A 13,851-nucleotide genomic window follows, 5' to 3' on the forward strand; every position below is an offset into this window, starting at 1 on the left:
CAAATCAATTTATTAATTTGATTTAAGGTAAGAACTCGAGGTATAGAATTCCAACTTGATGTGTGAACTTCAATAAATTTACTAGCCAAATTTGACGAATTCTGAACTCTTTCACGTCAAGTTTTATTCGAAATTTTATTACACTAATGATATAATTTTAACGTATCAAGCTGATCAATCGAAACTTTACCTTAGCGAAATGAAATTAGTTATCATCCATCAACTTCAAATCACATTTATGCAAATTATATTGTGAACTAGGATTCACCATGAACCTTGTAAGTCCCAATTTAAATTCTTTATGTACTTTTAATTAACTAATATGCATAATATGTTAACCGATAATTTGTAGTTTAGTATTCACAATATTCATGGTGGACCATGCTACACGATACAACGATTGCAATGTTTCAATATTAGACACCCACTATATGTGAACCTCAAAACACCAATTTGTAAAGTAATATGAAGAGGACAATTCCAGTTTCAGTGTCAAAGTCTTGTACACTGCACGGACACGCAGAAACAATTGCGTGGTAATTTCAAAGGTCCACTTAGTCGTAGTAATCGCGTAGGAACTGCATAGAGATCGTGTTGTTGACTTGGACCTTTGATTAGTACAAATAAAAAAGATTTATATTACAATGAGAACCGACTAGTTTAAATAGAAAAGATTAGTAGATAATTGTTTAACTAACTTATTAAGGTTGGACTAGAAAAATTATTTGTCGTTTGTTGGTATTAACTCATCTCATTAAGTTGTTTGGACTAATAGCTTCCCTAGTATTCTTTTGTTTCGAATGTTTTGTCTTTTAACTTTTATAAATTGATTAAATTCAACCTTAATAGGATAATTAGGGGCCGAGTAAAAAAAATTAGCTCAACATAGAAAATTAGATGTAGACTAGCTAGTAAGGTTTGGAGGGTGGGTTACGTAGATGTAAGTCCAGCACCTTTCCTCTCGAAAATGTGGCGGTAAACAAATATAAAGTTGAATCTTTCTTACAAGCTATAACTTTTGGCGTAGTGGTAAGCGCTTCATCCTAACAAGTCAAGTCATAAGTGGCCTTTGCGATGAATTATAGCTTATGACATAGTGGTAAGCGCTTGATTCCTACAAACATAGTGGTAAGCGCTTGATTCCTACAATCTAGGTCACGGGTTCAAGTTTCGATAAGGGTATGTAAACTGGGCAATTAAGACTGACCGGTATTAGGAGGGAAAATTGTGTACTTATTATGTCACCTGACCCACTGAATCTAAAATCTTCTTACAAACTAAATGATGAAATTTGCTTAAATACATTCCCAACATTTTAAACTAAATACACAAATTCTCCAGGCACTTTCAACACATTAGATTTCATTTCTACTAGAATAAAAGAATTACATTGATGAGCATTATTACATCACATCAGAAAAATACAATGTAATGATAATGAAATTATCCTATTAATCTTTCTTCATTACAGTGACAAAATTAACATGATGAATTTTAACAAATAATTAATGACAGTAACTAGTACCAAAGAAACACTAATTTTAACTGTGTTCATCATCTTCTTCTTCACAATGTTCATCATCAAGGTTAAAACTCTACCCAATGTTCATCATCATCTTCACAAATTCTTCATAGTTGACTTGTCCATCTCCATCCAAATCTGCCTCTCTTATCATCTGTTCAACCTCTTCGTCTGTAAGCTTCTCCCCCAAATTTATCATCACGTGCCTCAACTGCATATATATATATATGGAATCCAAACATTTTACTTCACAATATTGCAGTAATTTCTTGAATGTTAAGTCAAACAAAAATATAACCGTCAAACTAAAGGTGAACCCAATACTCCATACCAAGAGACTATCTTGTAATCTTTAAGTATGAAAATTATGTTCCACTCACCAATGCACCTTTTTTTTGGTAACTTAGGGTTTTCAATTTCACCGGATTATATCCTAGATCCCATAAACCTCATCCAAATCCATGAGAAAGTAAATCAAATTGATCTAGCTTCAAAATTTAATATACTTTTGCACACAAAGAGTCAACCTCAAACGCAAACCCTTAATGTTCGTGATAAGATCGAATCCCCATTCTACTACTAGAAACTGTCTTAAATGAGATTGTTCATACACTGATTAATGTCTTCACAACTTATTTACTAAATCTTTGATTTGATATTTCATAGGCTTCCAAAGAGTACATGCCGTACACAATGACGTACACCTCTTCTTTTTCTATGTAAATACCATAGAATAATTAATGGGTCAATTATTTGATAATAAAAAGCCAAAAAGAAAAAAACAAATAAAAAAAAACCTAAAAATCTTTATTGACTTTCAAGAACACGTTTTCTCATTGTACCAATTCCTATTTTCACCAAACACATTTGTATGTTTTAATAGTATTACGAGTAATTAATTTTGATTTAACATATATAGATATTAAGTTAATAACTCACCTCACTGGCAGAGATGTAGCCATTTTGGTCCTTATCAAACACCTTGAAAGCCTCTTTAAGCTCCTCCTCTGCATCTGTTTCCTGGGAATGGATGCCAGACAGACAACATTAAACTCCTCGAATGCTCATCGGATACCACGAAAACGGTACGAGGTTAATTGTAGGGTGGAAAATACCTTCATTTTCTTGGCCATGAGGTTCAAGAACTCGGTGAACTCAATGGTTCCATTGCCATCTGCATCCACTTCGTTGATCATGTCCTGCAGTTCTTCCTCCGATGGGTTTTGGTCCAATGATCTTATCACTGTCGCAAGTTCTTCTACAGTGATGCAACCTATATATATACATATATACATTATTATTCAACCCCAAAGGGAATCAGGTAATCGAGCCAAGCTGGTCTGATGGTTAACTGATAACTATAAGGTTTTAAATTTGACTAGAGCGGTATGCATGGTATGTTACTCACCATCGCCGTCTTTGTCGAAGAGATTGAAGGCTTCTTGGAACTCTACAATTTGATCTTCATTTAGCACCTCAGCCATGGTGATTTTCTGCTGGAAATTTGGGAAGACAAGAGCAGCTTGAGAGAGAGAGAGAGAAAGAGAGGAGGGGAATGAGGGTTGAAGGTTGAGTACATATTGCTCAATCTTTGGTGGGTTTTATAGAAAGGAAGCCAAGGAAAGATTGCTAAAGAGAGAGTTTTTTCAAAAGAAAAGAGTTTTAAAAGTAAAAATTAGATTAGTAATATATATCATTGATTATGATGTGTGTAAGTAAGAGTCAAGCTTTAAAGATGTTGTTTAAGTTAAATTTGGATTAGTCTTGTGATCAAGACTACATAAAGTTGTAAATTATTAAATATTAATATTACTGTATGATTGAAAAATTGAGACTTTACACTTAAAAAAGCTAATATTGTAATAAAAAAATTAACTGATTAAGAAGCTTGGTGAGTTATAATTAAACTCTACGAATATGATCTTAGATAATATAGATTTGGTTGCAATAAAATTTCTTAGAAAACATTTTGTAGTCCAAACTGAGGTTTTGACTTGGTCCTACAATAATTCCCATTGCCACACTTGTAACCAAAAGGGACGCTTTACACGTTTTCTCCCACGGCAGAACCATAAGTTAGACCATTTGTTTATAATTTTATTAGTGACAAATCTTAAATTATTACAACTATTACGTGAAGTTGTATTTTGTATAAAATTCACTTTGTAACTTTATCTGGCGGGAGACTACAAAGAAGGTGATTTTAGTCGAAAAATGACCAAAAAAATAAATTAGTTTAGATTATTAATATTTACTATTTTAAACAAAGAAGGTCAATAAAAATCTTTAACTGGCAATCAAACTTAGAGCTACATGATTATTAAATCAATTAATATGAGAGTAATTTGGTGGGTTATTGCAAAATCTTGATTTTTTCTTGATGACTATAAAAGTGGGAATCCATTTCACACTGTGATTGGGTTTAGGGGTTATAACAATAATATTAATATTTTTTTTTTGTTGAAATTAAATTTTGAGAATATAAATTTAGACAGCTGGAATGGTTTGAAGTTCAGGGGACAATGCATTGAAATTTAAGACTGGAGAAGGCATGGGGAGGTGTGTACTGTCAACTCTGTACTTGCCTACGGCCTTTAGCTCAATATATTTTTCTTTTTAATGTTTTCATTATTTAATTTCGTATGATTTATAATTAAACAATTTTTAAAAATTAAATAAATATATACGTAGTAGTTATTTTATTTATAAAGTGTAAACATGATATTTTGTTTTAATAAAAAATATTTTTTTTAAAAATTATAGTTCTTGGTTAAGTTTTTATGAAAAATAGTATTTTTTTTAGTCCTTTAGTTAGGCTTGTAGTATGAATTTAATTCTTTAATTATTCGTAGTATAAATTTATAACTTTTAGATATTAATTGAAAAATTTGGTCTCTAGTATTTTTAATGAAATCAAGCTAAGGATCGAACTGACATTTTGTTAAAAATTTAAAAATTAATTTATACCGTAAATAATCAAAAGATTACATTACAATCATAGTTAAGAGACTAAAACTATTATTTAAAAAATAATAATAATATTAAATTTCACAATATATTACTAATTTAATTGAGTCTATGTTATTTATTTGTTTTTTTTTAATATTCCATTTTTTTGTGATGAGAGAAATTCGTGACTATTATCTTATTATTTTAATATTTATACTGTTTAAATTTTATTTTTGTATAATAATACACAAACTATACCCAAAAAAAATCAAACTAAAAATAATATGTGATAAGCTTGATCAAAAATATTTTATTATATTTTGGTTTGTCTTTTTGGTCCCCATAGAGCACGGTGCGTTGCTCACACAAGGGTTGCCATTTTTATCACTTCTGATTTCTGCCTGCTAAATCATGTGATTGCTACTAGTATCTCCTCCTTAATTATTATTCTGTTTTTTTTTTAAATCATTAATATGTCATCGTTATTTAATGAATATAAAGCAAGCTATTTTAATTACATGCCTATATCCCACTAATAATATGTATTTTTTTAAAAAAAATATTTATATATACTATGGTTTTGCGACTACCAGATAGTCACCGGCGAACGACCATTATCGTTACCACACAAACTAAAATAAAATGTAGTGAGGTAAAATTGATCGTTTAAAATAATGTTCTTAAGCCAAAGAACTATAGTGTATTTAGTTGAGCAAAGTTTTGTCTTCTTCTGTACATTAATGTCATATTTATAGGTTAGGATGCTTTTTATTTGTAACAAGATATCTAATATGATATAAACACACGTCCATGAACACTTCTCAACAACTCAACCTTAAGGCTAATTGGTAGGTTGGTCGTGTATCCCAAATGAAGATAGGTCAGACACACCAACATAATTGATTTAGGATCGAGTCAATGCCATTTCACCAACTGACAAGGGTCAGTAATACTAATCTCAAAATTTATTTTTATTATATAAAAAAAAAGACTTCATAATTTAAATGTAATATTCTCCTAATTTTAGAAGAAATAATATGCTTGTTTATTTAAATTGTTTTATTTTTTTGGACTATAGATTTCTTTTGCCAATCAAGTAGAATCACATATCAAAACTAATCATGTACATCTTATTAAGATAGGAAAGATTCACATCACTCACGTCATCTCATCCACACTCTTACACAATAAAGAAATACACTTCTTTAAAGAAGAAAATCAACCCTAGTTTCAAAAGGAGTGCAGTAGTTAAGTGTATAAAACATAATTCTCGTACATACAAAGATAATTTATCTCTCTTATATAATGTATATGTTATTATACAAGAATTGCAGTTCTACTTCATCACCATCATCTAAAAAAAAAAGTCAAAACGTAACAATAGCACATAATAATCTATGGTAAATTACTACTAGTTGCATATTAAATTATATTGGATGTAGCATCTGACCTACATACTAGTAATAGGGCTGCTAACTTTATAGCCGATTTCATCTCGGTTTTCAACAAATGATTCTTTACCTAAATAAAGATGCAAATGTAAGCAATTCCCATTTCAATCAGTCCAAATCATATTTCTTTAATTTGTTGAATGACAAATCATTTTCATGTTACAATAGTCAATTTAGATGTGTTGAATGTTAACTTAATGAACAAGTGAGAAGTAGATTTTGTCATTTTAATATGCATTTTGTTCAAAACATAAGATAATTTTATAATGTTGAAAAGTGTTGTACTACAGTTGTAGCCCAAAGAATTAATACTCCACTCCCGAGGTTTGATTATATTCTATGACCTTTTCTCAAGGAGAGCCACAAAAGTGCCAATTGAGCGCAAGGTGCTTGGCAATAATTATAGTTAATTTAAAAAAAAAAAGATTTTTAACTACCGATCGTTGAAAATTAGAGGAACATGGATTAATTTATATATTTTTTTTAAAAAAATTAACTACCGATGGTTGGAAATTAGAGGAACACACTTATGATCTAACTAACCAAATTTTTTTACCATTGAAGTGAAAAGTGTTATCAATTTTATTTTTTATAGGTGATTAGTAACAACGATGAAAGATTTTTTTAGTGGTGGCCATCATATTTAATTAAAATGTTGTCCTCATAATAATAAGCACTACTAGAGTACTAGAGTGGTATGTATCTAGATTCTAACAATCTTGCACTAGATCAAACCCCCTAAAGTAAACTCAACTCCATCTGCATTATAGTATTAGTGATGTGTATATTAATATTATAGCATAAGTAGCATTATTATATTAAACATTCCAACCCAAATACTATGTCACCAACTAATCCTGTAAATTAAGAAATGTATTTATTCATTTATTTATTTATTTTTGTAGCTTTGTGCACTGTACAAAACTTTTTGAAGCTTATAAAACCCCAAGATTTGGATCATAGTTTTTATCAAATCAAAACGACATAAATGTTGCTTGGCTGTCAACGCGGTTTTGCTTACCTTTGCCTCGGACGACGAGGCATAAGTTTTGATCCTATCCAATGACAGGAAATTGAGGGAAAATTAATATTGAAAGATTTGTTTTGTTTGCATATATATAGGATGTAACATTACTCAAACTAATAAGACAAAATTATATTGTTTTGAAATTTTTAGTTGTTAATTAACTTCAATGTAGTATTGGCATTTTTTCACAAAATTTGTCATATTCTACGGCGGGATCAAATGCTTACTGCTAAGTTAAAAATTATAATTAGTAGTAAAGACGTAATTTTATTTTCTTATTTGGGTTGAGTGTTTAGTTTGCTTATTTCAAATGAATAGGAAAGTGCCTAGAGGTTCTACCAAAGTCCCATGAAGAATATGATTCACATCTTTGGTCATGGTCTTAGGTATATACTCAATTATCAAGTTTTCCCCTGCAAGACCGAGTAATATGTTAGGGTTTGTCAACATGCGTGAACCAAAAGAGTAAACCGTCAAGTCGGAATGTAAAGGCCTTTGTGATGAGAGATTTTATTTTTTGTGAGTAAGATTAAATCATGTTTTCTTAGCAAACGATGTGCAAAAATCTTTGGATCTAATCCAACTTCTTCACTCTAACATTAGATAGCATAGGCACAAAAGCGGTTAGTCTTGTGGATCGGGAGAACGGATTTCAAATATGTAATATGAGTACTTTTCTGTGACTGAATCAACAAGATCAACAAGTAATACATTTCTATGAATCAATAGGTTTTGTCAGCCGGGCAATTAGGACTACACAAAACTAATATTGTTTATGTCGAATAAGGCACACATAGGCCATCTCATCTACACCGCATAGGTATAAGTATTACATTTTCATGAGACAACGTTAGTCAAGTTGGTGAGACAGTTGTTTTAGTAACCGTGAGGTCTCAGGTTTGATTTTCAGCCTTCTTTATTTGAGTTAGTTAGCTATGGACATACTAGGCTAGTTTATCTCCTTGTAGTTCTTTACCAGGTAGGGTCACAAGGCAAGCTTCACCTAGTGTGCACTTTCGAGTAGCGACTACAGATTTCAATTCCCCTATAATAGAGTATTACATTTTCATTGAAAAATATTATATTATATTATATTATTGACTTATCAAAAAGTATTCTATTTTTTGCTAAATAGTATTACATATTTAAAATTGATTTCACGTGAGAAAGTCTCACTTAAGTTTTTTTTATTCCAAACACTACTTGAAATGTAAGTTACAAATCACAGGATAATAGTTTCCTCAATTACTATACAATCATCCACCATGTACAAATATATCTTCACATTACCCTCTTAATCAAGTTTGTCGCACACAATTTTCTTAGTTCAATTTATGTTTTTTGTATAATTTATAAGCTATTACACAAGCGTAAATTTTACTCCGTGCACATCAGGTAGTGGCTCCGGCCGGCTTCCCTTGTCACCCAAAATTTTGTACTGGAATTGAGCATGACTCTCATACTTGAACCGTTGAACGTCACAAGTTTGATTCTTGTCAACACTCTCTCGGTCGAGTCTCATGCACAAGATCTTCCTAATGCGATTTATCTCTCATGTGTGGCTGTGTGATTTGTAAGCTAAGTATTACGTATGATAAGGATTTACTCGATACATACCTTCCGTAGAGACAAACATATATGTTCACACAGAATTCCTTAATTAAGTGATAAATAGATATACAGATTTATTACAGAACTCATAAATATGTAAAATATGAAAAACATTAGAAATTATTGTAAAATATGAATTATGTGGGGAAAAAAATGAACAAATGGTCGGCCATTACAGCTCGTATCTAAGTTATACTGTTGGAATACACAAGCGTCCAGCTGGAAACATTGACCAATTCTTGTCGGAAAAATGTAGTTTTGCTCCAACATTTAATCCTTATTTATGCTTCAAAAAAAGAAAAAAAAATCCAAATTAAGCCTTTTTTTTTAATTTTACACCCTACTTTATTTTCATTTCAATTGATATTTATATTCATTTTATTTTGAATAAATACTTTAGTTTTTTTTTTTTTCACTATTAGTCTTTTGACTTTGAATTTCTTATCACTTTTAATTCAGTATTTCAACCAAATATCACTGGAAACTAGAATGTGTGAAAGAAATTCAGAGTAGATGACTAAAGTGAAAAAATTATACTCCGTAATAAAGAACTATAGACAAAATGTCAAAAAACCTCTAAATATTCAGTTCATCTGATGAATATGGTCTTGTCCAAGTAACAAGAATCATGAAGTTACTAGGATCACAAAACAAATTTCACTCAGAATCTTAATTCAATAGGCCGAGTCACAAACCGAATTTGGCTTCCTCGTAAATCAAAAGAATCTTGAAGTCAGGATTCTTGGTTAGAGGTTCGAATCTCGGTTCCTACTAATTTCAGTAAAAATCTTATTCAATGAAAGCATAGATGGAATATGTAGTAATCACTGCATTCAATCAACAAAACTACAAGTAAACAGTAAACAAACCTACACAGCAAAGCTAAGAGATTTAATGGTTCTGACAAGAAATGGTCTTTAATGCCACATACTATTGAGAAAAACCCAAAGCCTTCCATCATGTCTTCCACAACTTCTGCAGGTTTTGGCACTCTCAGAAACTGTTGCTTAGCTTGAGATGTGCCTGCAGATTTGAAGGGTGAAGTGATGAAATAAATCACATGAATATCTGATGCATCTTCTTCTTCTTTGGTTCTTCAGATAGGCTGGCCTTTGGGAACAATTTGATCTTTGATCCACATGTAAATTGGAACGAGCACGTAGTAAGTCGCTGCAATTGCCCCGAGAATCAGTCGTGAAAGGAAAACAAATGGGTTCGAGGGCTTGCTCACGTCCTCCGCCTTTGGACCCATCTGCAAACATGGCAAATAAGGTTAAAGCAACCTCAGAAAGTAGCATACAAAATCAGAAAATCAACGTTCGAATACAAGAGCATCTGTTTTGCGGGATAACTACATATAGAGAAAGTATATGTTTGGAAAATAAATCGGAAAGTCTGCAGGGGACGAGTGTTTCTACCTGCAGGGGCGAGTCTCCAGAATAAGCCTTCACGCCTGTTACCGAGCAGCCCATTATTAAGCCATGCCTGCGTACACCTCGGTACCATTTTGGTCCAATCCTCTTGAGTTTAACTTGGACAAAACCAGCCTTTTTAAACCACTCGATGTACTCTTCTTCTTTCGGAAAGAGCATCCACATGTCAGCAAAGAATCGAGACAGCCAAAAGGTTGGGTACACGGGACCAATAACGCACGCTACTCCCCCTTGGCAGATCACCCTGTACGCTTCCTTGATACCCCGCTGTGGATCTGGCCAATACTCGATACTAGATAAACAAAATTAAAATATTAGAGTCAAGCTACAGAGGACTCTCAATTCTCCTTCTATCTACATTTTTATCCAAATGAATAGAATACGATGTATGAATGATAGGCTGATAGCTCACTAAGGTTCATGAATTAACCAACGTTTTCTTTCATCTAAGATTCAAAAGCAATCACAGCCATAGTTTAAATTACATTGGCAATGTAATGTGCACTTATCATCTTATCAGTTTTTTCCCGAGAAATGGCATTGTTCAATCCCATCCCCTGAAAAACGAAACATTTTTAATTCCTCTAGTCTATGAGAAGTAGAGCATGCCATTCACAACTATCAAAACAATGAAGACACAGTGATAACATGATAGTTTATCTTGCCCTTGCCCATAATCTGCAATCCACGAACCAACTGAGCTGTCAATGCGGGCATAACATGATAGTTTATCTATTTATACTTACTCTATACCAATATTGAGACATGACAAACTACATAAGCACAGTAAATCAATGAAAAACAACATAATAGACTGTATCAAGATTCAAGACCTAGTACCAACAAAAACAAAAGGAAAGTTGGGAGCTTTTACCTTCCAGCAGAAATGTATCTGTCAAAACAATCAGTGGGGAATGGGAGGTCCTCAGCATCACCTTCAAGGATCTTGCACTCTTTCAGAGCCTCCTTCTGCTTAGCCTTGGCAAGCTGGTGAGGGGACTGATCAATGATGGTCACATTCTTGGGATTCACACGCTTAACAATCCCAAGAGTGGTGAATCCAGTGCCACCACCCACATCCACCACACTCAGCCCTCTACTGTGCAGCTCTGCTGGCTCAAGAGCCTCATCCCTCATGTCCTCAGTCCAGTGCCCTGGGTTTATCACATGGTCATACACAATTGACAGGAATCTGTAGAACCAAAAGGCCTCTTTCTTGTGCTGTATGAACCTGGGCTGAGAAGCAGGCCTTGAGGAAGATATTGCACATTTGGTGGTCCTCACACCTCTCTGGGTTGAGCTTCTTGGGTAACTCACATGACCCTTTTGGGGAAAAGCTTTAAGAATCAAATCTGAGCCAAGAAAATGTGACCCAGTGCCTGAAATCCCATTGCTAAGCCTGAAACTCTCGGCTCCACTGAGGATTGAAGAAGCCATGTATGTGCTATAATTGAGCAAACCCACACAGAAAAATTAGGGCTTTGGAGATCCCACAACCAATTTCCTCAAATTTGGGAAGATAACCCCAGATGGAAGATTGGGAACTTTGTAAAATGAAGAAAGATTGAATTTTTAGCGGAGTTTAATATATATACACACAGGCATAGTTGCAAGAACCAGGAAGAAGAGCGTTTCCAGAACTGTGTTGTGGTAGTGGCGATAGCATTCCTTGTCCACCGCCACATGTTGAGATTGTTGGGATAACAGAAGCCACAAAACGCAACACACAAAACGACATCATTTTTGTTCGCTAACATAGTGAAGTGAAATGTCTTCACGGTTTTGAGGTGAAAATTGGTTTGCAAGGAAGGCATGAAAATGAAAGGCTTTTGCTTATTCACAGAGTATATATAAATATATATATTTTTAGGAAATTAGTTTATCATGTCAATATCAAGTTTTTTCTTGCCCACAAAAGGGCCCACATCTCCGCCCGATAGAATTTATGAAGGTGATAAATCATGGCCCCCAACTGCTCTTTAAGTGAGAGGACCAGTATCAGGTGTTAGCACAATATGCATTAATCCTGTTGCGCCCTTCTCCACAATCTGCTACCCAAGAACCAAGTAACTGAACTATTGGTGCATACACCTCAAGTCTTTTTCTATCATTTGATACTAAAGTTATACCGATTTTATTGATGAAATTGTATACATATAAAATTTACTTGTTACAATGTTTTTTTCTTTATTGCCAGAAGCTTCAAACACAATTTTTTTTGATAATTTCTTCGCTCAGATTTTTCAGGGGAAAGACAGACATTATTGAAAAACCAGACACACAGGGAGAACATAGATGTTGTGAGGACAGTGGAAAGAGATTCTAAGCATAGGCCTCAGGGTTTTGAAGGAGAAAAGCTTCCACAGCTTTGTACATTCCCATGACCTTCTCTTTACCAGCCTTGATTTCCTCTTCATTAAGCTTGAAGTCCCCTTTTGTGTAGTACTTGCTAGTCACCTTAGAGATGGAGCCACCTTGGGGCGTTTTCTCGAACTGGACCTCGTAAGTTATCTTCTCGAGCTTGTCCATCAAAGCGTCGCCTTCAACCAGCGTGTACTTGTAGGTAAATGTCCCTTCGTTGAGCTCATCGACTTGGTACTTGATGGACTTGAAGTTACTACCTGCAAGAAACAAGAAAGTTTGATTTGTTGCCAATGTTTATATATAGCTTTGAATATTTGTTTGATCAAACCTTCGTGGAAATTGATTTGCTTGATGCTTCCCGCGCCTCCATCCCCTTGGAGAATTTGAATGCTTTTGATTGCCTGTGGCATCAGCTTCGGGATCAAGTTGTGGGAGTCGATAATCGAGGCCTTGAAGATTCTTGATGGGGCAACTGGTGATGTGTGCTCCTCAGTGAATGTGGTGACAGACATTTTCTCTATCTTCAGTTTCTTGACAGACAGACAACCTTAATAATGCACAGATGTGGAAACAATACTATGTTTCAAGTGAGTTGAGAGCAGTTTATGTTGGATGGGAAAGAATAGGATTTTGCTGTGGTATTTATAGGTTGAAACAATAAGCTTCTGAACTGTGATGATTCTTGGAATTGTTCTGATATGTTGAAATATATATATGCTTCTGTGGTTTGATGATTCTTGGAATTGTTCAGATTATGAGACAGCTACATTAAATATTTTAGTGTTTTGTCTGTGCATATAAGTTTACAGAAGAAAATGGCAAAATTAAGTTCACAGAGTTAGCAAACTTCCTCTAATCAAACCATTATTTTTCTGAAATTTCAAGGTGAGAAACAGACCTCTTTCCTGGCATATATTACCTGTTGTTGACTGTTTGAGGATCATTTGGAATATGAAATTTATGTCAGCAAATAAGAACAGATCCTGAATGTTGTCCTATATATATGTTCCTGTCTTCTTATCACCTGGTTTTAGACTGATTTTCTTAGCAATATAAATCTATAGCCAGACAGCTTGATTACCCATTAACCAGATAGTAGGCTGCTTAAAAAAGATCAATTTCTATCTACTTTTCTGATCACTCAAAAAGCGAATGAAAATTTATAATTTTTTCAACTTTTCCAATTGCCTTCCATGGTGGCCAGAAAAAATGTTGGAATTCAATATGACTGTTAAATTACTATGTATTTTTTATTAGGTCAAACGCCTTGTGACCTTATCCGGTGAAGGACCACAACAAATCAAGAATGTAAAAAGATCATGTTTATGGAGAGTCAAACTAAAAACTTTATATTTATCAAGTTAATTATATGATCAATTTGACTTTAGATTGCCCATTACCAAACTTTATATAATCGTATGTGGTTATGCCAAATGTCACAATGGTTTATATTTAGCAATTACATGCATGTGATTGAAATCAAATTTAATAAGA

At 33.4% G+C, this 13,851-nt stretch overlaps 3 protein-coding genes across 3 annotated transcripts; all 3 read right to left on the reverse strand.

The window, feature by feature from the left end:
* Positions 1 to 1,336: 1,336 nt before the first annotated feature.
* Positions 1,337 to 3,105, reverse strand: LOC116001550 (calmodulin-like protein 8). Its single transcript, XM_031241431.1, has 4 exons — positions 2,931 to 3,105; positions 2,638 to 2,795; positions 2,462 to 2,542; positions 1,337 to 1,733 (listed from the first exon to the last, which is right to left on the reverse strand). The coding sequence occupies exons 1-4, from the start codon at positions 3,004 to 3,006 to the stop codon at positions 1,596 to 1,598; spliced, it is 453 nt and encodes a 150-aa protein (XP_031097291.1). The 5' UTR covers positions 3,007 to 3,105; the 3' UTR covers positions 1,337 to 1,595.
* A 6,220-nt stretch (positions 3,106 to 9,325) lies between these two features.
* Positions 9,326 to 11,627, reverse strand: LOC116002492 (2-methyl-6-phytyl-1,4-hydroquinone methyltransferase 1, chloroplastic-like). Its single transcript, XM_031242638.1, has 3 exons — positions 10,868 to 11,627; positions 9,979 to 10,285; positions 9,326 to 9,812 (listed from the first exon to the last, which is right to left on the reverse strand). Exons 1-3 carry the CDS (start codon positions 11,428 to 11,430, stop codon positions 9,657 to 9,659), a joined length of 1,026 nt encoding a protein of 341 aa, XP_031098498.1. The 5' UTR covers positions 11,431 to 11,627; the 3' UTR covers positions 9,326 to 9,656.
* Positions 11,628 to 12,103: 476 nt separating this feature from the next.
* On the reverse strand, positions 12,104 to 13,037 carry LOC116003196 (major allergen Pru ar 1-like). The gene is made up of 2 exons (XM_031243357.1): positions 12,686 to 13,037; positions 12,104 to 12,614 (listed from the first exon to the last, which is right to left on the reverse strand). Exons 1-2 carry the CDS (start codon positions 12,867 to 12,869, stop codon positions 12,316 to 12,318), a joined length of 483 nt encoding a protein of 160 aa, XP_031099217.1. The 5' UTR covers positions 12,870 to 13,037; the 3' UTR covers positions 12,104 to 12,315.
* Between the last annotated feature and the right edge of the window lie 814 nt (positions 13,038 to 13,851).

Source organism: Ipomoea triloba, chromosome 13 (assembly GCF_003576645.1).
Source record: "Ipomoea triloba cultivar NCNSP0323 chromosome 13, ASM357664v1".
NCBI lineage: Eukaryota > Viridiplantae > Streptophyta > Magnoliopsida > Solanales > Convolvulaceae > Ipomoea > Ipomoea triloba.